At 42.9% G+C, this 25,009-nt stretch overlaps 1 protein-coding gene across 1 annotated transcript; it reads right to left on the bottom strand.

Annotated features, from left to right (window-relative positions):
• Positions 1-764: 764 nt before the first annotated feature.
• On the bottom strand, positions 765-24,829 carry l(1)G0289 (lethal (1) G0289). The gene is made up of 8 exons (XM_043427170.1): positions 23,997-24,829; positions 5,218-5,594; positions 4,648-5,094; positions 4,372-4,564; positions 3,945-4,154; positions 3,168-3,587; positions 2,797-2,933; positions 765-2,696 (listed from the first exon to the last, which is right to left on the bottom strand). Exons 1-8 carry the CDS (start codon positions 24,118-24,120, stop codon positions 2,628-2,630), a joined length of 1,977 nt encoding a protein of 658 aa, XP_043283105.1. The 5' UTR covers positions 24,121-24,829; the 3' UTR covers positions 765-2,627.
• Between the last annotated feature and the right edge of the window lie 180 nt (positions 24,830-25,009).

Genomic DNA, 25,009 nt, shown 5'->3' with positions numbered 1-25,009 from the left:
GTTGTTCGTAGTTTATTTATTCTCCGCTGTCGCGCCGGTCGCGCCTCATTCGTCTTTAACCGAAAATATGTGAGCGCGCAAGCGCGCTTGTGTTCTGTATCTGTCGACCGAGTCCTTACCGCGTATTCGTAATTCTGTGAGTATAACGTACGGTTGCGGCGATACAAGACAGCTGTACGATAGAAGTGTCAAGTCTTGGGAGTCTCTGATATGTGAAGCATTTTTACAACACAAATTCTTCATAGATCATTTCGTCTTCGTAGGATTCGAATTAGGTTGAATACTTTTGCAGGCATCGTCGTCTCATATAGAGCGCAACATTTCGTACTGCGAAAAATATTAGTTCGTGGATTTTTATATTTTTTTGCAATATCACGATTTGACGAATGACGCAAACTTTGATCTCAACTTGTATAGGCAATCACTCTAATTCCGAGAAAGTTTCAGTAACAGAGTAGACAGAGTTTCTGTCAGTGAATTTACTCCAGCAATGTCCTGCTCCATACAATTTCCCAAATATCGAGATTTCCGTTTAAATTTTGCGCAGTATGCACATGCGCGTCATGCCCGAGGAAGGCGATGGTAAAATCATGAAAACCAAGGTGGCCGATTATTGGCTACCTGAAGCAGACAATCGCACGAAACGTCAAAAAATAGCATCGAGAGAACCCGGCACAATAAAGATTCGTCATTTCAGAAAGCTTTCGGTTAAAATCGGATGGAAATGAGAAAAGGATGAGGTCAGCACGAACAAATGCAGCATCCTTATTTAATTGAAATGTTTATTATCACAAACTATGAAATCAATCGTACACAGTATTATTATAGAAGTTCATCCAAGTTTTAATGTGTGACTTGCATGAGTTGTCGGAATAAATTTACGCATGCGACATTAAAATTGGTTCAATTCCCAGACAACGACGAGTCAAATTTATTTTAAAAACACGTTTCAACTTTTGTAAAGCTTTTGTATAAAGAATTTGTACGAGACAACGATGCCATTGATGAATATATAATTTTCTGCCAAAATTGCACGTATCTCGTTCGCGAAGATCCACAACAGCGGATAATAAAAATCCACGAATTTCGACGTAATGATATAAAATAGTACCGCCTTTTTTCTCACACGTTTACATTTGACATCGTGCCCGCCGCCCATTAATATTAATATAATATCGTTTACAATAATCATTCGTATTCCGCTCGCGTGTATAAGTGATTCGGTGTAAAATGTACTGTAATATTGTATAATTTTCATATTGGTTCGCATTATTACGCTTAATATCAAACGAATATACGCATTGATTTACGTTCACATTTGTGTATATATATAATATAATAATATATATGTATATATACATATATAGATCGAAATTTTTTTTGTTTGGTTGAAGGCACCTTTTGAAAATAGATTCGCTTAAAGTAACATAAAAATTATATATTGCATTACCAAACTAATATGTACATTATTTATTAAATTTGTAGTGTTTCATCTGGTTCGGTACTGTATAGCAATCAGTGTTTTTAGTGTCTCCCAAACACGTCTTTGCATCGCGCGCCTCAGTGGTCCAGTGAAAATATCTAATAGCGCATTATCATATTCAAATAATTGATATAAAGTGCGGAAAAAGACACGAAAACAGAGTGTTTGTGTTTCTCGAAGCGATTGCACGTACGCGGGGACGTGTAAAACACACGAACGCTCACAAGGTCTCTTTCTCTTTCGCCTCTCCCTTCCTTGTCACTTTTGAAACTGCCTTTTTTTAGCCACTGCTAATATTTCAATTCTATTGTATAACAAGCATTCGCATTTTTTTTTTTACACGTTTTAGGTAAATTTAGAATTTTTCAAAAAATAACAAAGTACATAACAAAATCCTGCAGAAAATCACGTGACAATTATTTTTACCGACGGCATTGGTGCGATCGCTTGGATTGTCCTGAACGATGATGACCAACATGATACAAATCGCCCAACAGAGGCACATACACTTCGCTCCTGAACGGTCGAATTTGCAGGTTTCTTTTTCCAAATTAATAAATTTACATTTTCAGCACGGCAACGGTATTTCGCAGTGACGCCGCTGGCCGCGAGGACCATATTTTACCCGTCTCGAAATAGCGAACTTGTCATTTTCGCGCGAAAATCAACGAGTCCAAGATCAGCAAGGCGATAGTACCAATCGTTCAAACGAATCAACTTCGTTGTGCTTTTCAAATCACCCCCCTCCCGCTAACAAACGTATGAGCATCGTTTCGATTTGGTATTAACGCACGCTGGTCCGGCGTGCGGCGAATCGGATTCGATCCCACACCCGATGGATATTCGCGCCGCATTGGAGTGTTGTTTGTCGGGTATACCATATATAATAAAAATAGCCCGTATTCATTCCCTCATTCTGCTGCTGAACCGAGTGACTCGCGCCTTTTCTGCTACTACGGTAAGGCACATCTCTTCGAACTCGATCGACCCGACCAAGCTAACAATTTTACATTTGACAAAAAAAAAAGATAAAAAAAAGCCGCAAAAATAGTCCGTCAAAGTCAGGGTTCGCACAAAGTTTCAATATCGAAACGATTGACTCTGTTACAGCCAAATATGAGATAATCGGTGTAAGATTTGATGATCACATGTGAATCGTCGCAGCTGTGTATCGTGCTTCGCCCCGTCGCCAACTCCACTGACTCGGTCGGTACTGCACAACAAAAATAAGACACCAATGATAAAAGTCCCGGTAGTTTTCGACATTATTGAATTTCTTGGATAAATCATACGAAAGAAAAGAAATGACTTACCCTGATCAACATCTGTCCCGAAGCGCTGTGAGGATTGCGATAAGCGTATCCGGCCCAAGCCGCTAAACCGGCCATCAACGAAACAACCATGAGTATTCCGATGATCCCGGAGACTCCCATGTTCATGTGACTAGCCGCTGTAATTTTTCAATCAACAATTTTAACGAAACGATACACTATGCTAACGTCCACCGTTCTCGTTCATACTCGAAAATCGGATGAAAACATTCTAGCTTCTATCTCCCATTCTTAGGCAGCATGAAAAATTCAATAATTGAGCAGGAAATTGAAACAAACGATCGTATAAAGGATCTGACTCGGAAAATTTATCTTGTTCCTTTTCGACGTAGTCGATCGCCGTCTCAACTTACTGTGTTGAAGAATATTCGGATCGGCAGCGGCGGTAGCAGCAGCGGCTCCGTTACTATTTTGATCAATAGCGACCGACGAAGAGTCATCACTGTGAACATGGCCCGGATGATCATGACTGTCCGAATGATCTATACTGTACGGTCGTTGAGTCGTCGGGCAACTGTTTTTCTCTTTAATGTTCCTTCGTTCACATCCCTTCTCCAGCCAATCTTGACGATGTCTGAAGGTACCGGTACTGCATTGCTGCAGGTCCGGACACCATTTGCATTCGAATTCCGGCACTTTGGTCAAACAATCGTTGCAGTTGTCCATTTCGAGACACGTAGGCAGAGCTCTTAGGTAAATGACCGTCCAATTCCGTATTTCTTGACGGTTGAAATTGACGCGATGATATTCGTAGATGGTTTTTCTTCGAACGACTGAACGAAAACCGGAACATAACAAAGAGAGAAAATAAAAAATGTTTTAATGTCAAATATTATTTTTATAGGAAAAATAGAGGAATAGGGATAGGTATGGGAAATAATTCGAATTATATCGACTGGGCCAGTAGTGATGTGGATCAACGCGAAAGTGACGATACGCGCACGTGGCGAGACACACCCGAGGCGCTTCAATAAAATAGAATTGGAAAATTGCCAAAAGGGTTATCGTAGCGAATCGGAATAGTTTTTGCGAATAATGGGCCAAAGTCTGCGAGTGGTCTGGATGTCTCAGAGCCGGGAATCGCGAATAATTATTTCATGTGAATAACAGATGGAAATATCGATGCTCACAGAATATGGTACGATCCATGATGTAGGCGTCGCTGAGGCCAACTTTAACAGGGTGAGCGGTATCTTCGATCGCTTCGACGGTCAGTGGAATTTTGGAATAGACAAAAACGATGTTGCCATTCTCATGGAGAGTTGCCTGGAAAGTGAAACCTCCGGCTTTCGGACGGTCCTGAAGCACGACCCTTTCCCACTCGACCGTGAAAGCCGTACCTGCGAATGAGCGCACACATTCATCCAGAGTTGGAAAATATATCGACGAGCGAAAATGTCAATATTTGTTAATCGAAATGAACTACGTTGATGTTGAGCAACATCAAAGAGGATCATCCGGTACCAAGTTGAGTCAGAAGAAAGATTGACTTTCTTCCTTCGATCAACATCCGTTTGTCCGTTCTTCGACCGGATGAACCTTCTTAAGGGAAATTACCGTTGTCAGCGTATTTGACCCAGCTGTCGTTTGATATACGGGTGTCAAAATTGGCCATCAGAGGAGCAATGTACTGTGTGGCTGCGAGCCAACTGTGTACGTACTCTCCGGTGTACAAAAATCCTCCGGTTGCGATCGTGATGTTGCGAACTTTGTGACCGTAGAACGGAAAGTCGAATTTCAGTTTCACCGTCTGCGACAACACAAATAATATTACTTTCTTTTTCATATGCTATTTTACTCTCTTTTCGTTAAATTATTGGACAAAAAACTCACAGCCGCTCTCCTGTGACTTTTACTGAGCAAATCGTTGACTTGACGATCGGGATGATTATCTATATCGACCCAGTACATTTTCGCAATGTTCTCGTCGCTGAAGAAGGTACTGTTGTAATACTGATGCGTGTCTTCTTCGGTCTTGGTGATATTATTCTGCGCCAGAGTGTTGTTCGTTACGTCGGAAAATTTAGTAATCGTTATATCCCCGAGCTCTCCATCGGTCGAATTTGTTGATTGTCCCGCAACGGTTTTGTTGCTCGTTGAATTGTTCATTTTTTTGTCGCTTTTACCGTCCGCCGTAGTCGTCGTCGCCGCCGTTGCTCCTTCGATTTCTTTGTGGGATGTGTCTGGGCTGTTGCTCGACGATACCGTCGTAGACTCCGCGTTGGATGCGCTTCTCTGCGTGGCGTTGTTCCACCGAGTTTGATTCGCCCAAATGTGAATCTTAAACAACAAATAGATCAATTTGAGTTTCCAATGAATTTTGACGCATTCGTCCGTCAAGGTGTTGTGAACGAGAAGAGGGGGAAAAAAAAAGTTCGTAAATGCATAAGAGTAGCTAAAAACCTGGTGATCGTTGGTCGGATTCATAGGGTTGGAAACAATGATGGTTGTGTTTTTGTTCGATTTGTTGGTCATTTCGGCATTGGGAGTGGCGAGGTCGGTGGTTTCGGTGACGCTGCTCCTGCCGCCTTCGACGTTCGAATTCGTGGTCCCGGAAAGCGTCGTCAATTTGTCGGTCGAGTACGTCACATTGGCAGAGGAATTGGTTCCAGTTTTGATCACCGGTTCTTCAGTTTTTGATTCCCGACGTACCTCTAGCCCCGCGTAACGTCGTCGCCTCGCCAGTAGCTCATCCTCCGAGTCTTCACTACGGAGATACGAACTCGTTTTCTCTCTCGGTGAGTTCCACGACAAAGCATCATATTTGTAGTACGATAAATCTGTAACAAAAAAAACCATTTACCGTTATTCGATTAATCATATTTCCCGAACAGGTTTTGTCGTGACACGTCTAAATAATTTATTCAAAATAACTTGGTCAAAATAACTTAAAAAAAAAAATAACTTCTACATAAATAACTTCCGCAACAATAACTTTTGCAATAATATCTTTCGTACTAATAACTTGAATATAATAACTTTTCTGAATTATTAGAATACTGTAAGATGTAAATGTGTCAATGTATACGACAGATATAATCGTTGTTTGAGAGAATTTATTCAGTATGGCAGTGATCATTATGCGATGAACTTGGATTATAAAAATGATGCTCCAATTTGTGAATAGCCAAAAAGGCAAACTGCAATTATGTTTGGATGGATATATATATTCGAAGTGTGAAAATATAAGCAAGCCAGAAAAAGTTATATGGCGATGCGTCGATTATCATAAAAATATAAGTGTCCTGGAAGAGCCCATACATCATCGGACAAAAAAACTGGTAATCAGATTTAAAATTTTTTTATTTTGGTACTGAGCAGCCCTGGAAAGACTATTGCTGGAAACATTGTGTTGTAGATATTGTAATTCGAAAAGAAAATGCTTCAGTTCTGTGGCCGAAAAATAAAAGTTATTATATTCAAGTTATTATTACGAAAGGTATTATTGCAAAATATTTTTGTATAACGTTATTTTTTTTTTTAAGTTATTTTGACCAAGTTATTTTGAACAAGTTATTTAGACATGGAGCCAGTTTTGTCATCCATCATTCTCTCAGGTTCATTCGACTTTAAGGTATACATTGCATCGACGTCTTCAGTCGCCAATGGAATCGCAACCAGACATTGAAAATTCTACTAGAAAAATATCTCTTTTCCGGTCATTATTCTACATTAAGCGGCGACTGCTGTGAAGCGCGGGGGGCGTGCGATATTGGTAGGTAGGTAGGTAGGTAGGTACTGAGCGTGGTTATCGAACGGTCCCTGAGGGCAATGTCCTCGGGCTATTGGGAGGCCGGAGTAAGCACGCGAGCCAGTCTGGGAAGTATAGCTCTTCGTAGCGAGGTAGTAAGAAGGAAAGTGTGTATGCGAAGAAGAAGAAGAGGAGGAGGAGGAAGACGAAGCGGTCGGCCGAGCTGGTCTCCTCGTAACGAGTGTAAATAGTGGTGAAAACGAGGCTGACGAACGCATCGACTACTTCCACGTCGACTCTCACTTGTTTTTTTTTCTGCTTCATTTATCAACAAAAAGTTGAGCCGTTCACGTGTATTATCATAGTTACGCTTATCATCAGCGAGTTTTTAAATATTTTTGGATTTAAATTAATACGACGTTGAAAAAACATTTTTAATTCACCAATTATTTATTTGACGAAGTATTGGGGCCGGTTGAAAAGCTACAAATTGCAAATTCGGCAGGGAACGAAATTGAAGAATTACTGGAGTTGTTGGAGGGTTTTTTTTATATCATTTCGTTGGACCCCAACGTTGCAAACTTCAGGATCATAAATTAATGCGCACATCCACGGAAAGTTTTCACCCCAATGGTCTCCATGAAAACTCAGATTCTCGCGTGTGTTAGAAAAAATTACAACCGTGCCGAGAAGTGCTGACCTTGGGGATATGAGAATCGCGAAGCATTGAGTAATATCGCTGTACACACGTGCATTGAAATTCACGTTATCTGCATACTAATTTCAACACAAAAGTTATTTATTGTACAATTTTCTATCGTCGTATTGGTACTCAAGGTTCCTCTCAATTCTAGTACCCCGCGAATGAGGTTTCCGGAATATTTATGTTTACGGCACTTTAAGAAATGTACATTCATTTTGGCAAATGGTTGCGAATATTAATATACGAACGATCGTTAAATTTAATGCAGCCATTATACGCGGGTTTCCGAAGAAAAAGTTAATTGCTTTAAATTTTTCTATACTTTTGTACGAATTTGAATATGGAAATTTTTATGATTTTTAGGATTCGCAAATGAACTTTGATACACGCTTTATTTTTTTACCGCAGTATATTATTTATGACGTTTATTTTTGCTCAGGAATCGCACCATTAGCATTCCTGGGGATTTTGTTTTACAGTGGAGCTTCGACAAGTCATATTGTTACTTTAATGTATCGATTCTCGTATGCACACGGACCGATGCGTAGATAGAAAATTTTGAAAATCGATTTACGGTAGATCATGCCCGTAGGATCGTATCTTATGGGTGATTAAATTGGGTCGATTTTTACTTCCTAATTTAAAATATTATCACTCTAAATTAATGTCAGAGTTATTAATTCAAAATCGTAAATCAATTTTTTCAACTTATTTTTTTGCGAATGAAATGACAAGTAGTCATTAATTGAACGGGGATCCATCACTGACTGAACCCGAAATTTTATTCTTTCCTGGTGAAAATACTAGTTTTGTATATAAATAATCGCTTTAGAGAGCGCAAAGAGAAATGGATCAAGAAAAAAGGATTAATAAAAAGATAGAAAGCTATGACAGGAATGGTCCGAGATGTGCGAGGTCCCGAATGCTCGTTACCAATTTCGTCGTTCAATCTTTAACGTAATATATCTTTATTATACTATCAAGACAATCGTCTCCAATTTTTTCCCGGACCTTTATCGTTATTATGTACGTTGTTTTGCATAAACTTCGTAAGAAACTTTCATTCGTTACATGAAAAGGTAAACGATTTTTACCGATGTCCCTGTACCCCTGTGTATTTTTCTTCATGACGCTGAAACTTGCAACGTGTTGGAGTCGAACGAAATGATCTAAAAAACTCCTCCAATAATTCCATTAATTCTCCAATTCCGTTGCCTGCCGAATTCGTATTAGTTTTTCAACCTGCACCGATACTTCGTGAAACAAAAAATGAGTGAATTACAAATGTTTTTTTTTATTCATTTCGTTGGACTCCAACGTTGCAAACTTCAGCATCGTTTTTCTTCATATGTAAACCCGTTCATCTGAATAACCAATGAGACGAACCCTTCAAAATTTGATACGCGTACAAGTCGACTACTCATTGAAGCTCTGTGTGAATTTCAAGACTTTCTTAAGAAAATCGTTTCGTGCATGGACTACCTCAAATATTGAACGATTCACGGCTCACCTTCGAGTGCAATGATTTACAATTTTCACATCAAGTTTTTAAATTTCATAAAACGTACTCGTGTTTCGCAGTTGGGCTCCCTCGCGAAGAATCATATCGGTAAAACTTGTATTTTCCCGTAGCTCGACGCTCGCAACAGATTGGAAATTTAACGAAGAAAAAAATCGAAGAATGCGTGCCCCACGAGGAAATGACGTCAAAGCGTATCGTCGAGCGCGCGGTTGTGCATGTGTCGCGGGTTTGGAAGCGACGAGACGCGAAGCGCGGACAAGGACGCGTGCGGTATATGCGTAATCGTCATCGCGCCGTGAACATATAAGCCTGCATTTGCGATCGATATGCATCGTGCAGGTGTAAAGCACAAAAATAGAACGGCTAGCAAAGAGGTGACAAGGGCGCTTCGGAGATTGGCGCGTGCCGCCCTTTGGACTGCGATCGTGCTTATCATAATAGACAGCTAACTATAAACCGATCGGCTCATCGATGCTCTGCTCCGTCGTCTGTTCGTGCACCAGTTTCGCGGCCTTGCAGCTAACCCGCTTCGTAATCCATCGTCCTGCCTCGAAAAGCCAATTTTTTCAGTGTTTTTTATTGCAACGGGTGAAAACGAAGAAATGTACGGCACGGGGCCGAGTTTGATGCAACGTTTCATACCATTTTGACGTATCAGTCCGTGCGAACGTTCGTTCAGGTAAAGTCGTGCATGTATACGGCAGTGAAAGCAGCGACGAATCGCGTGGGTTTTCTCTCTTTCACACGCACACGCGCCACGTTTCCGTCCGCTCGTCGGACTGTGCCACAGTCGTATTATGTTTTTTCTCCTTTTTTTTTTCATCGTGGTACCAGCGCGGATGTAGCGATATGGGAGTAAAGTGAGCCTCGCAATAAGCGCCGAGAAAATAGAAAATACGCTTCTCGTGACAAAGGATTTTCATGTTCTTGGTAAATATCATTTCTCCCGGTCTACGCGCGAGCAAGTGAGATTCGAATGATTCTTTTTCCCATTAAAATGAGTTTCAAGTTTCGCTTTGGCCCAAGAAGAAAATCGATCTCGGAAAGCTCCGTTGAACACACAAGAAACGATTCGTCGAGAGAAAATTTCGTATCGACTTCAGAGAATGCGGGCTCATCGTCGAAGATTTATCGCTCTTCTCCTCCCGACGAAATGCGTCGCGCGTGTCTCCCTGCATGCGACACTCGTGCTCGATCATTCTTTATTATATATTTATACATGTAGCCTCGCGACAGAAGTTATACACGCGTTTCGATAAGCCCGCTGTTTGCGTACCGCGCGCGAACAGTAGGATCATGTTGCAGGTTGCTGCATCGGAATTACGACGAGTTTATTCATTTATTCTTTCGGTAGAGTCCCCAACACTTGTACGCAGAACGATGATTCTATTTTTTTTTCTTTTACTTCCTTATGTCGTTCAATAAATGCGGCTGTTGAAAATTTTGCTCCAACTGCAGAAAACCGTGGTTGCTTGAGCAATTCTGAACGGAACTTTCTCATTGGCAGCAGAGCTGAATTGCGCATTGAAGTCGTGATGTCCGTGTCGAACCGAAAGGTTTCGTTCGTTGGAAATCCTTCGCGAAACGGAGCCACGAAATAGCTTCGTCGCGAGGTGGAAGCTGCGTTGGTCAATGCGGACCACTGCGGCAATCGATTGCAAAAGATTAAGAGCCGGTTACCGAAATTATTTCGAACGGAACTGGTACGAGGAGCGTCGATATACCAACATTCTCTAATGACCCGATGCTAATTGCTCGAGATTACGATGTGCGTCTTTCTGCAGAAAAAAAGACGGAGAAAGCCTCGATCGTAAAAATCTTTGGACGGGAACGTGTCGTCGGTTTGCGGTTACGCGATTTCACTCGTATTTTTATTTTGCAATTCCGATGGGGTGGAGCAAGAAATTTTGCATTTTTCCAAATCTTCGGAGGCTCATTCTCCATTTTCGTCGTCAACCGAGGACCGTTGACTATCAAAAAATTTGGGTGTCGAGGATATACGAAATCTTTTCTTTTGTCATTTCACCAGTTTGCAAATCACGCTGCAGAGGTGCGAGCTCCACGACGCTGAAATGAGCGAAAAACACATTTGTTGGACAAAGAGCGAAATTGAAGAATTGCTGAAATTATTGGAGTTCGTTATTTGCAGTGCAACGAATAAATTGAAGAATCTCCTAGGCCCTCGCAGCGCAACACTATTTGTTTTCCTCCGTTTTTTTTGCACAAGTACATTTTTTGTTCCATATCTAATGTGCATCAACGGGACGGTATCGAACGCGAGAAAAAGTCGAGTAGCATGCAGTGCCTTCGATCACATTTCATTTCTTTTCGTTTGCAATGAAAACGCGAATGTGACGAGCACCTAGACGAATCGTCGTCCATCCAATGGCCCAATTATGTGCGCGGGAATAGAATATCGTTACGAGTATTTGCGCTCCGCTGTCCGACGGGGGGTGTCGGTTACTCGAGACCAGAAATAATAACTCTCCTCTTTCTTCTTTCTGTCATTGGTTATACACACACTCGCTCGGTGTGCCGTAAGCGCGATACGCGGATAAGAGGGGGTTTGCGAGTGTTTGCGTAGCACTTTGCTCGGAGCTGTTCTCGTTACGCGATCGCAGTGGGACTATCTCCGCAAAGAATATTATGTACATCGTTGACGCTGCGTACGCTTGTCTCATCCGTATCGAAATTCATGTCTCGAAAGTCACGCTCCGATAAACGTTTTTATTACGGTGCTGGGGTTCACCCTAACGACGTCAAATATTTATTTATTATTCTCGTCCTCGTCTCCGGCGACTTAACGCGGTAGAAGCAGGTACATGGCACTCTGCGATTCGTATAATAAAAGAAAGTTGAGCCAATAACAAGGGAATGTGAGATACGGAGGGAAGTACGCGAGGCGAAGCGATGAAAATAGAACGGCTCTCTGCGAAGGCGCGTCCCATACGAAAGCAATGGAGCAATTCGTCGAATTGTCTCAATTGGGTGGACCGTCGGGAATGCAATTTCATTCCCATTCGAACGAGTCCCGCGACAGGGACGACCAATTTTTTGCTTTCTCTCGTTCCCCGCCTCAATCGCGGCGGCTCGACGAGGCGAGGCGTCAAAAAGTAGATCTTCATCGAACAGAATTTTTCGGTAGCATCAAATTTTATCGAAGCCACGACATTTCGCTTGTATGCGAGACGGACGTCGAGTAGGACGATTCTCAGTCGGAAAGGGAGTCGGCGGAAGGCGCGTCCCCTCTAAAAATCCCAAGTGAAAATATAACTCTCGACGCGGAGGAGCCCTCCCCCCCCCTCTTCTCATTCTCTGACGTATGTTAATCCGTCATACGCGCATCGATGACTCACCCGGGAGACGAAGCGCGCGCGTACGTACATTTACCGAGCCTCTCCGAGTTTTTTTCTCCTTCATATTCTCCGGCGCTGGGTGCATCAACATTTCCCATTACGAGGGTACTGTAATATATGAGACTCTCGTGCATGCGGGGAAAAACACTTATTGGAGGAACTAAATTCATTTTGAGGTAAATTTGGTGAGCCGAGGAATTTATTCGTCGGAGCTGAATGGTTACGCGGAATCTGAGGACGCTGAAGTTCCCTGCCGAATTTGCTATTCGTAGTTTTTCAACCTGCCTCAATACTTGGTGAAATAAATAATTGGCGAATTACAAATGTTTTTTGAGGCTCGTTTCGTTGGACTCTCGAGCGTCGCGAACTTCAGCGTTGTAAAAACTACGAATTGCAAATTTGGCAGGGAACGAAATTGGAGAGTTACTATGGAATTTTTGGAGGCTTTTTTAGGATTATTTCGTTGGACTCCAACGCTCCAAACTTCAGCGTCGTTCAATCTACCAAATCATCGGAAATGCAAAACCAAATCAGCGCTTTTATCCGTCTGTAAATATTTGTTTGAATCCCATTCGTTTCATTCGCACGAAGTTAGTTTTTGTAAATTAAATTGAATGAAATAATAACGACAAGGTTTTGGGGAAAAGCCTTGAAGAGGCATAAAAAACTCAGTTTATTTAATCCAGTTTAAATGTAACAAGAAATAAACAAATTTTTTTTTTATTATAACTTTCCCAGCGTTAACTATAAGCTGCCAACATGCAATAGCATTAAATAGTTGTCTTCTCTTATTACAATATTTTGGTTTAGAGGGCATAACCGTTGATTTGCACTGCTCTACGTATCTTGTTTTTTTAAATATGACGCAGCTTTCACACTCGCATACATTGCCCCACATACACATCCTTACATTGACACATAGGTCGAATAAACAAATTGAAAATTAGAGGTGTGAATAGTAATATGTGAGATCTTCGAAGTAGATTAAGAGGAAATTAGTATCGACTCCTCAGTGGCTTTGACGAGGAAACGATTCTCGACTCTCGTATGGACTTTTTTAAAGTCGTTTTTATCGAGGGTGCGAGACCTCGGGTTTCGGATCGGCTGCGGCCAGACCCATCGCTGCCGTTTTCGATTACAATTTCTGTTGAAATTGTTGTTTTATTTGTTACACAATAATCGAGTGAGAACTTTTTAACTTCTCAACTCGAGAATGTTGCGTGTGCAACGAATGATGTCTCGAAGCGAATAAACTCTGATATTTCTTCTCCTTACTAAAACCAGAGTTTCTTTTTTTTTTATATTATCATTTTAAATCATCTCATTGAGTTGTAGTTGTTCGGATGAATGAATGAGTTTATTTCGATGGTACATTTCGGTGCGACAGTAGCACGAATTTGTTCAGCCGCGTGTGCCCAACTCTCGTTGATTCAACCGACAACTTATTTATCAGCATTTACATGATTTTTTTGTCATCTCGTAAATATTTTGTTGCCTCGAGAGAAATGCTTTGGTTGAGAATCCCGAAATCCGTTTGGCGAGCAACAAGATTTCATTTTTCATTGCCGGTGAACGCAGTGAGTGGCAGGAAACGAAGCGTGGCTGCAGAAGCCCCGTAGCCGTAATCCCTCGAGTAAATCGAAGGTTCAACAAACGCTCCTCGTGTTTTCCTACGATAAAGGAAAGTTCAAGAGCGAAACGTGCGGGAGAGTCAACACCGTGAGCTCGCGAGGACCCCTCGAGCTTCCTGTCCAAGACCTAAAAGTGGATCCGGTCCCGACGTCGGTAGCACTGAATATATACGCGCGTATACACGCACCGCTATACGTTCCCGCGGCGTTATAAAACGTGCTTTGTTTCTCGCGCACAGCTGACTCCGCGCTCCGTTATTCCATTGCTCCGTATTTCACCGTACCGTCGAGAATTCTGCCTGCAATAACTCTGCGCGACAAGGCAAATTTGTCGACTCAACGAAACGTGAAACAACCATCGTGTCGAATGAAATTCGACAACTGAAAGAAAAATTTAGTTTATTCGAACACTGGAATTCGTCGGCTTCGATGCGAGTATTTTCGCGCTAGTGTAGATGCTGAAGCTTCAAATATTCTTTTCCCCAAAGCACACCGGACGATGCGCTCGCATCCGCGCACAGTCTACTAATTATCGAAGCTGCTCCATTCGGTCGAAATATCGCCGCGTGGGAAAAGTGGGTTTAGACGCGAGGTCAGCGATGCGATAAAGGGGCAAACAAATTGCGGGACGGCGTCGATTTATTTGTAGGCAAGCAGGGCACTTGAGCATAGACGTTCGGTACGCTGCGCTCTTTCATTTCATCATATAGGTTGCCAAGCCGCTCGAATCCGCCATCAACGCGCTCGGGTTAATCCCGCGAAACCATCTGTGCTAACCGCGCGCGTCCAGCAGTTCCTCCTTTTCATACACCGCGAGAAGAGTGTGCGCACCACTCGAAATAAGAAGCGTTCGTTCGCCCCTCCACGTGCTCGCCATCGGACGATGACAGCAGCGTATGACGACTTCCGGTACCGGCCTCGATAATGCTTCGCGTCTCTCTATTACATATACATATCGTATTCATACGAGCTCCAACGAATTCCCGTATGTACGTTATGCCCGCAGCTCGACGCCGTACACGCACTATCGCACGCTTCTACACACGTCATTGGGCTCGTATAAACCGCGAGAGAAGGAGAGAGAAGAGGGCCGCGCTCGAGTGTGGCAAATGTGCATTCGCGCATCCGGGGCTTCTCGGCCCATACGGCGTAATAACCGCCGCATGAATATTTGTTCGCTCGCATGTATTCGCACTGGTGCGGACGAGCGCGGGGGCGGAAAATAACCTCCGGATTGACTCGCTCCCCATCAAGTATTTGGCATTCGATTTAAAATCGTCTCAGATAATGTAGTTTGGGAAAACCCCGTGCTCGGGAATCCGAAAGTTCGTTTCGAGTTCGGGAGGGAAAGACAATCACCGGACGCAGCGAGTACCAGAGGCGTATATTCCGCTCCGGAGAGTCGAATCGAGCGGCAGCGGCCGGAACGATCGCGGTACGAGCTGGACACGCTCGACGCGCAATACCGCGTGCACCGTCTTCCTCTGCTTCGGAACGAAAAACCGAAACTCTCGATAGCCAAGACGTTTGTCTCGCGCGCGCGGCGAGCGAAAAAGTTTATGTCGCCGCGGTTCCATCCAGAGACGAAACGACGGACCGGCTGACGCACGCGATCGATTATCGCCCTCAGCCTCGCACGATAAGACGACCAATCGACAAAAAATACGTCTTTAAACTTTGCCCTCGCTCCGTTCTACTCCTTTTTCGAGATAAATTGTCGCATATTTCTCGTTTCGTGTCAGCGGCCTCGCCGCAGACGTCCGTCGAAAGACTCGCGAGTAACGAAACCCATGGGAAATAGAATTCAACATGAAAACGCTCCAGATTGGGTGAAAGGTCTTCCCGGTGCATCGATATGTCAAATAACCAAATTATAGAACACTCGATATTTCGAAATTTTCAAAGTTGTACTATCGCATTGGAGAAAAATAAGTCGTTCGAAACTCTTATCTTCGATCGACCATTTAGCAGAATACGCGATTAATCGGACATTTTTTCTTGAATTCGTATTTACTCGAAGATCTATGCTTCAATAGTTTTCATTTCGAATGCAATTTTGACAGACCATACGAATGTCAAAAGTTCATATTTTCGAATTCAAAATGGAGAGTAGCTGTTTTATAGACAGACCAGAATATAGAATAGCAAAAAATTGAAGGTGAATTTTTCGATCCTACAAAACTTGGATATGCGGATGTTTGAAATTGGAGCCTGCGCTTCGACCCTTCGACTTTTTAGTGCTTCAGTATTTTTCAGCCTCAGTAATATTTAGTCACGAAATTGTGAATATTTCCCAGTATTGCTGATTGTAATAATTTATGAATCGAAAGAATGATGCTCGAATTTTCGGAAAATCGATATTTCAGTCGTCGTTCTATGGGCGATCGTTACATTCTATATTTTTGATGTAAACGTGCTTCGAACCTTGAAGTTTCAATTTTATTCATTTTCGTCGTTCAAAGCTCCAGTCCGAATTCATCGCTGTCTCCATATTATCATTCGAATTTTATAAACTCGAGATTTTCGCGGTTCGAAATTTCAATAATTTTAGCATTTTCTCCCCACGCGATACGAATTTCGGGAGGACGACGAGACACGTGTCGTCGTCGTTTTTGTCGTCTTTTCGGTAACTCATGCGTTCAGCCCACTACGCGAGTTTATGTAAAAGCCGGTGAATTCGCGGGAGTAAATAGATTCGCCGGTGCGTGAGCGAGCGGCGACGAGGGATGAGGTCGGGGGGGCGAAGTCAGTGGATAGGTAAAAGCGGAACTAATAATATGTCGGGACGAGCGTGGTGGGGGCGCGGAGGGGCGATTCGTTTGAAATATTGTACCAGGGGCGGCGGGCACCTCTGGACCGCGACTGACTCGCGGAGCTTCGCCGATCGGGCGATCGTGCGCGCGGTTGAGCCGCGCGAGTGCAACGAACTCGCTATATTTCGTGCATGCAAATATCGTATGCTTTTCGCCATGCGTCGGAGATTCGCGAGTGGCGCAATTTGGAGGCAGCTCAATAGCGCATCGTAACCGCTCGTGATTTTCCTCATTAGTTCGGGGCCGCCCGCAAGTGCATTTATTTTTTCATCCGGGCAAGGTCACCGCGAGCGAATCACTCGCGCTTCTGACGCGGGACGCGCTTTTCCGCGTACTTTCTCAAAGCTCCATATAATGATAAGCGCGTTTCGGCGCTTCCCACGTACGAGTTTACGAAATCTCGTTGACCGCGATGGGAAACCGGTCGATCGAAGAATCGTCGAAATCTCGCGAGAAAAACACTCACCGAAATAAATTCGGTTCCGTCGCGCGCATGCTTTCTTGGTTTTCGTTCCATGCGCTCGCGACGATCGCGAAGGAAAGACATCGGAAACGGCCTTCGGGGGATGAAGAGATCCACGGAGAGCGGGACGCTCCGTTTCGGCGTCAAATGCCTCGTCGATGCGTCACTCGTGGGACACGAGAAGAGAAAAAATAAAGGAAGAAAATATATACGAGTTCGAGGCTGTTACACGGAAACCGTATAATTTGTACATCCAGCGAGAGGAGCGCGAGAGTGGCGTGTCTCTGTGCGCGCGGCTAACAAGCTTGTCCACGGCGAACAAGCTTGTACGCAGCTGCGCGGGAGAGGGAAAGAGAGACAAAGATGAGGTTGCGCGGCTACGACGCCAACGTTCTTGACCAGTCGAGTAATCACGAGGAACGTCCGCGCGCGCGCGACCAAAGACGTATCTAACGATCCTCGTACAGACGAAAGAGGGGCACGTGGGCGCTCACGCGTGTCTCTACGTGCTCGAGGACGTTTACTCGTACGAAGCGACTCGCTGTTACACCGCCTTCCTCTTCCCTCCGCCGGTCAATCGACTAAGTTTTAAAAATCCATCCAACGAGGAGCTTGTGCCGATGAAAAAATTGGAAAAAAAACAACAAAAAGTCTCCGATCGACGTGATCCCGAGGCTCCCTCGGTGCGCTGGTCGCCAGATACGGACTCGATGTTCGATGGATATTTCTGCTGCTGCTGCTGCTGCTGCAGAGGCGCCGGCGACTCTCGAGGTCGTTCACGGAAAACGGACGCTCTTCCGCTCGCCATACATTTCCATTCGCTTTCCTCCGAGCCCGTAGACACAACGGACATTTTCCCGAGTACAAAAGCCGGGAGTAGCATATCGTCGAGCGGTCGAACGAAAATTTCATCACGCGAGCCCACGCAAAATCCGCTTGTCATTATACGATGATTGCACACACGATACCGGTGACTTTATACGTGCAATTATCGAGCTCACGCATTTAAAATGTGTTACGCGAGCTCCCGCGGGGCGAGAGACGCGCTTTTTTATTGCCTCCAATTTTCCACCTTTCGCCGAACGGCAATTTCCTCTATTTTTTAAGGCCTTACGCACCGGGCAAAAAACCTGTTTTTCTTGATTTTTTTTCGACTAGAAAATACATTTTTACTGAAAAACTGTGAAAGACATTCGTTAGCACGTATCTTCTTGTACTTGTGCTATTTTTTTCATCAAAAAGTTAACTCCAGTTGTATTCCACACGGAGAAAACGGATTCGTTTTATATAGTGAGGAATATATTTTTTTTTCAAGAATTTTAAAAGTATTCAGCCACCGATTAGGGTGGGGTTCAATGTGACGAATAACTGAATTGTAGAACGGTCGATATTTCGAAATTTTAAAAGTTGTGATATCAGTTTGGAGAAAAATAAGTAATTTGAAATTCTTATTCCCGATCGACTATTCAGCAGATTGCGTGTTTCATTAAAAATTCTTTCTTTGAATTCGTATTTACCCGAAAATATATATTTCAATAGTTTTCATTTCGAATGCAATTTTAACAGACCATCCGAATGTCAAAAGTTCATATTTTCGAATTCAAAATGGAGAGTAATTTTTTTACAGACAGACCTGAATGTAGAGTAGCAAAAAATCGAAAGTGAATTTTTCGAGCCTATGAAACTTAGATATGCCGAATAGCGATAGCTGGAAAAGGCGAAAGTCAAAATGACGATGTTTAAAATTGGAGATCACCGGTCTGAGTAAGTGAGTGAGTGAGACGCGTGTATTTGGAGCTCCACTGCATTTCTTTATTTTGATCGATCGACTTTCTAACGTTTCGCTATTTTGACTGTTCGACTTTTTGGTGTTTCAGTATTTCAACCTGAGTAATATTTGGTCTTTCGTTATTATATTTTCAAAATTGTGAATTTTCACAGTATCGCTGACTGTAGTAATTTATGAATCGAAAGAGTGATAGTCGAATTTTCGAAAAATCGATATTTTAGTCATCGTCCTATGGGCGATTGTTACATTCTATTTTCGATGTAAACGTGCTTCGAACCTTGCAGTTTCTGCTTTATTTATTTTAGGCATTCAAAGCTCCAGTCGAATCTATTTGTCTCCATATTATCATTCGAATTTTATAAACTCGAGATTTTAGCTGTTCGAGATTTTAGTCATTCCAACATTTGATCCCCACCCACCGATTACAAACAGCATAGTATTTTTTGAATTTAGCAATTTCTCGTCCCTTGAATTCTAAACAGCTTTGTGTGGATAGCAATAAAAAGTGGTGCATGTGAGAACTATATTTCGTTTTGTTTTCAAGTATTATTCGTCATGTCACACTAACACTTGCTCATAAGTGGAAATGTATTGTAAATCACAAATTTTCACTGTCAGCATAGTAAATTCTATGATAAATACACGAATATACACTGAATACGTGTGACATTTTACCACACATATCGTTTTTTTTCAGGGTTGCCCGAGTATACTTTACAATATAAACATTTGAAGTGACTGAAAACATTTTTTGCTATGCTTATAGAGAAAAACACTCTTAATTCTTTTGAATAAAAGGGAAGAGTATTGGTCTTTTTATTATGGCGAATAGAACAGTTCTTATTACTGCTCTTTGAAGTAATCGTTGCAATTTCCAGTTCTATACTGTCCCCAAGATACTATATTTTTAGCACTTTCCTCTAGAATTTTCGGTCTCGTTTTCTCCGTGCAGTAGGCACCTTCTTTTGAGCATCGTTTCCAGAACTAAAAAACTGTTGAGGAGGGTAGATCGCGACGATACAATGTTGCCATGCTAAACCATGTTGAAAATATTAATTCAAAATGATAAGAATTCCATAAAATTTGGTGAATGTATTCTTTCAAAATATATAAGACAATATACATTTTTTTAGATTTTTCTATCACACAGCTCTCGAGTAATTGAACGCTAAAGTTCACGTGTAAAGCATCGTGCATAAGAACTTTGATTTAACGCTCAATTATGCGATAACCATGTGGTAAAAAAATTTGAAAAAAATTTTATTTGTATACTTGATGCCAAAGAATGTTATCACCAAATTTTATCAAATTCTCATTATTTTGATTTCGTGATCCACCCTCCTTAATCCGACCCGTACCGAATTCAAACCGCTTATTTATAATAATAATAGCTCGGGCCTGGACGAAGGATTTGTAAAGATGTTGATTTAAATAAAAATGCCGACAGTTTTAACGAAAAATTCATTTTTAGCGGTGCCACACATTTTCGCTTTTTTTTGTTACAATTTTGTTTTCCAACAAAATACGAAATTCTTCGTCCAGACCTATTATTATAATAAATAAGTACTATAAATATCGTATCGATCGGATTAATATTTCTTCGGTAATCGCGTCCACCGACGACGCTGAAGTTTGCACCGTTGGAGTCCAACGAAATGAACGAAAAAAACATTTGCCATTCACCAATTTTTTATTTCACGACGTATTGGTGCAGGCTGAAAAACTATAAATTGCCAATTCGATAGAGAACGAAATTGGAGAATTACTGAAATTATTGGAGAGTTTTTTTAGATCACTTCGTTGGACTCCAACGTTGCAAACTTCAGTATCATGTCCACCGCAAGATATTTTTCAAAAAATACGATTCTGAGATAATCGCGTTTAAAGATCCGAGTACTAGAGGACCGCGCGCACCGGGCGGTCTGTCAAAATGCCCACAAGAATCCGGTGACGCTGAAGTTTGCAACGTTGGAGTCCAACGAAGTGATTTTAAAAACCCTCTAATAATTGAAGTAACTCTCCAATTTCGTTCTCTGTCGAATTTGCAATTCGTAGTTTATCAAGCTCCACCGATACTACGGGAAATAAAAAACTGGTGAATTAAAAATGTTTTTCTTTGTGCCCGTTTGGGGTTTCGTTGGACTCCAACGTTGCAAACTTCAGCGTCGTATGCTCCGATCTTTATGAAATTGGGTGAGAATATTCTTCAGACATTGTACCTGAAGAATATCTAATAAAAAAATTTCCCCGTTTCCCCCCACCACAAGTAAGGCCTCAACGCGTCACACCGCGAGTTGTCCCAACTTGTAATAATTCACATAGGAAATACTCGAATAGCCCGATTCAAAAATGCCGACACACCATGCAATTAACACTTTTGCACCGAGCGCTCTTCGAGTTGCCCACACGTAACGCACCGCCCTCTCGAGTCTTCCTTACTCCCGCAAGCATGCGATATTTCCAAAGTTTCTTTAATGACCGATGCAATTGCGCGTTCACACTCCAACATGTTGCCTCCGAGATCGGCAGACACGCAGCAGCAGAGAGAAAGAAAGAGCGGATAACGCGAGCGAGCCCGCCCGCCCCTCCCCGAACTCTCTCGTATCTCCCGGTACCAACGGACAAGGTTACACGTTTCCATCTCTCTCGCTCTGCTCCGCCGCAGATGTAGGAGCGCGATAGGTTGTTTGAACGAGCTTCGATCCTCGCCGAGACAAGAGTCTCAATCTTTGGCGAATTATAACCACCTCCGCAACTCGGATTGCTCGGGTTTATATTCGCTGCTCGATTGATCAAGGATGTTTCGATTGAGCGACATTTTTTTTGCTCTTGCAAAACGTACTTGGTATGCCAAAGAGAAATGCTCGAATCCAGCGCGCACTTTTGTCCAACGAAGTGAGACTTTGCGCGACGACACTGAGCTCCGTCGAGATGAGCGAAAAAAAACACTTTCAATTCACCAATTTTTTATTTGACGAAGTGCGGCTTGAAAAACTGCGAATTGCAGGTTCGGCAGGCAACGAATTCGGAAAATTACTGGAATTGTTGGAGGGTTTTTTTCAACGTCATGCACGTGAGATGGTTCGTCCCCCCGCGGCAACGGCATGACGCAAAATATACTTGCACATTATTGTAATAATCGAGCCAAGATAAAACGCGTGAGACGATGTCGCCGCGAGGCTCTTCCGTCGTCGCCGTACCCCGGCCCAACGTCGTGCGCGCGGCGGTTTCGAATGATACGTTTTTATCCACCCAATCGCCTGTTTTTCGACCGACGGTACCAAATGAAAATTTCGAGAATTTTGGTGGTCGATCAAGTCAGACCGTGCGAAGATCTGGAGTCCGATCCACCCCAGCGTGACAAATTTAACTAATACTACCTGAAAGCGTGATTTCTCAGGTTTATAGAACGAGTTGATTTTTTTTTTATTATTGAAAATTACGATTTCTACATCAATTTTTGTGAAAAAAGTCATTTTTCCTGCGTTATTTTCGTTGACATTTTTTTTAAATATTAAAAATAACACGAATAGAATAAAATCGTTATGGTCGTTTCTTAAAGGTCCAAAATACATTGCAGTATTTTTATTTTATTTTTTTTTTACAATTTTTCAATTATTCATCGTCCCCCAAAATGAGCGGGGTACTTCGGACCCCGTGTAACTATTACGCTAGAAACTTGAGGTGTGACCAGTAAGGGTTAATAAGGCCAGGGCCTGCTGCCGGTTCACCACGAGATCGAGCGCGCGAATGACGTTTCGGAAGAGCGTTTCCTTCTTCGGGATACTCTCCTCTATATTTAGTCGCTTTGCAGCGACGGTTCGTTTCTAAAGTTCTCTTGGAAGGTTATTCTTGGAAATGGTCGTCGATGCATCGGGAGCGAACGAATGGTCGATTGTTTTTTTGCACTAATAGTGGGTGGGTACGAGAAAGTATGACTCACGGAGATCGCGTATGCGCCGCGAAGAAGATTGTTCGCGATTTTGTCCCCGAGATTGGGAGCTCGTCGGTTATGCGAGTATAGAAGGAAAGAAAAGAATCGCAAGGGATTCGGTTCGCTCGTTTCTCAAAGCCGGCAATCGCGCGACCGGACCGCGCGCGCTTTCCATTTAAAATCTGCGAGCAATTGGCAAAAATAGTGATTCAAGGATCTCCTCTTTTCATCGAATCTGAATAAAGGCTCGCGTGACGGACGCAAGTGCGAGCGACCGCAACGACGTTTTTGGGTGGACGAATTTTTATCGGAACGCGCACGCGGATATTGCGGCGACCGTTTTTTTTTCCATGTGCGAACGAGCTCGAGCGCGAGGAATGTTTTAAAAATATTTCGTTGCGGACCACAGGCGTGCCCCGGCATCGATCGATCGCAAGCCTTGAGAACGGCCTCAGAGTTGAAAACCACGCTACGTTTTACGAATCGACCACTCCACGAAAATACGGAGCTGCAACAGGTGCTGAAATCACTGTCGCAACGACGAATATTCAAGGGACCACGGGTTCGGAAGGGTTGAGAAAAATTGCGTTATAGAAATGGGTTTCCGAGCATATGATTTGCTGACACAATGATTGAGTTTCCGTTGTAAGAAGGGCACGATTTCTCATCCAGTGTCGTTTGTTCTCTGTCGAAAACGAAAAAATAAATTCGCAGAAAAAAAATTTACGCCGAGCAAGAGATAAAATGTTGGGAATTAATTCTCAAGAAGTCACAATCGTAGGTCACTTTTTAAAACAGTAAAAATGGAAAACACTCTTCGAAACGTGTATTTAACAACGAAATATAGCTACGTGGGATTGTTGTAATGAAACTCGAAGAAAAGACGTCGTCGATTATGGAAAAATAAGCACGAGACAGCATTGAATCAAAAGAAAACAATTAGACGGGAGACAAACGCTCGGAGAATTCTCGAGAACTCGACAACATCAACCCGCTCGAGCGGGTGTGGTAGAAAAACCGTGTGTTTCTCTCTCGTATTCTCGTTCGAGAATAAATACGTTTTGCTCGCTCTCTCTTCCTTTCTCGATTCTCCGCGACCTTCTCTCGTGATTTCATCAGCTATGGAAATTTGTTTTCGTGACACACGACAATTTTGTATCTTCTCGAAGCACAGAGGCACTATTCGTATTTGCATTACCGCTCTCTCGCTTTTGAATAAATCCTTTGGTCGCAAACGGTCTGGGCAGGACGTATATAAATAAAAAAAAAAAGACACTCACCAGATTCGGCGCTGACCACCGAGGATCCGAGTAAAAGGAAGGCCAACTGGACGAAGATCAGCAGATGAAACCCGTAAAATCTATTGGCCAGCATAGTGTACAACGCGCACCCATCACACGCCATATTTCGAAAGAACGGGGGAGTTGCAATAAAGCACCGTCTTTCACGCGTTTGTATCTCCTCGCACGTCGCCGTCACTGTTTTTTTTCGCTGCCTCTATTTTTTTTTTTAATTTCACAGTATCGTTGAATATTTTATTTATCTTTACGCTCACCTCGTTCCCCGTTTATCGTGCTGCAACTGCAACGACGACCAGCGAGAGATGCAGACACTACTTTTCGCTCCCTCCCTCTCTCACTCTTCCTCTGTTACCTCGCCACCGGAGATGCCACGATTGCGGTCCTTTCAACAGATTTCTCACTCGCCGCACAGATAAGAAAAAAAACCTAGTTCTCTTATAATAATGTACATCCGTGTCTCTGTAGAATTAAACTTTTCATTCGCCACAACGAAGCATAAAATATGCACCGCGTTAACGTGTCAAGTGTGTATTATTTTTTAAAATATAAACGTACACGCATACACAGTCTGATGGAACAGTATATAATAATAAATATGTACTGTTGGTAAGCAACGAGCGCACCAATGTGGTCGAGGGAACGGGGATAATGAAACGGAAATGAGGAACGAGAGGCGCCAGTTAGTTTTGATCAGCCGCGGTCTCAAAACCGGTACACTACGTTAAAGAACCGCTCCGTTCCGTTGCGACACCAACGGCATGTCGAACCTCACTGACAATGTTCCGCTCTCCGCTGCAGTCGCTAGTCCGCTCTCCACACCGCTGAGCCGCCGAAACGTCGATTCTTCGCGGTTGTCGGGCGCGTAGCGTTGCCCTCTTTACTTTCTTCCACCTACTCTTCGACGAATCCGCGGCGTGCAAAGATTTCATATACGCATATATATATGTAGAGAATTATAACAGACTTTCCAACGTACAGAATTATTCAACATC

The sequence above is a fragment of the Venturia canescens genome, chromosome 1, assembly GCF_019457755.1.
Source record: "Venturia canescens isolate UGA chromosome 1, ASM1945775v1, whole genome shotgun sequence".
In the NCBI taxonomy this organism is placed as follows: domain Eukaryota; kingdom Metazoa; phylum Arthropoda; class Insecta; order Hymenoptera; family Ichneumonidae; genus Venturia; species Venturia canescens.
This window is presented reverse-complemented; position numbering and strand designations above follow the sequence as displayed.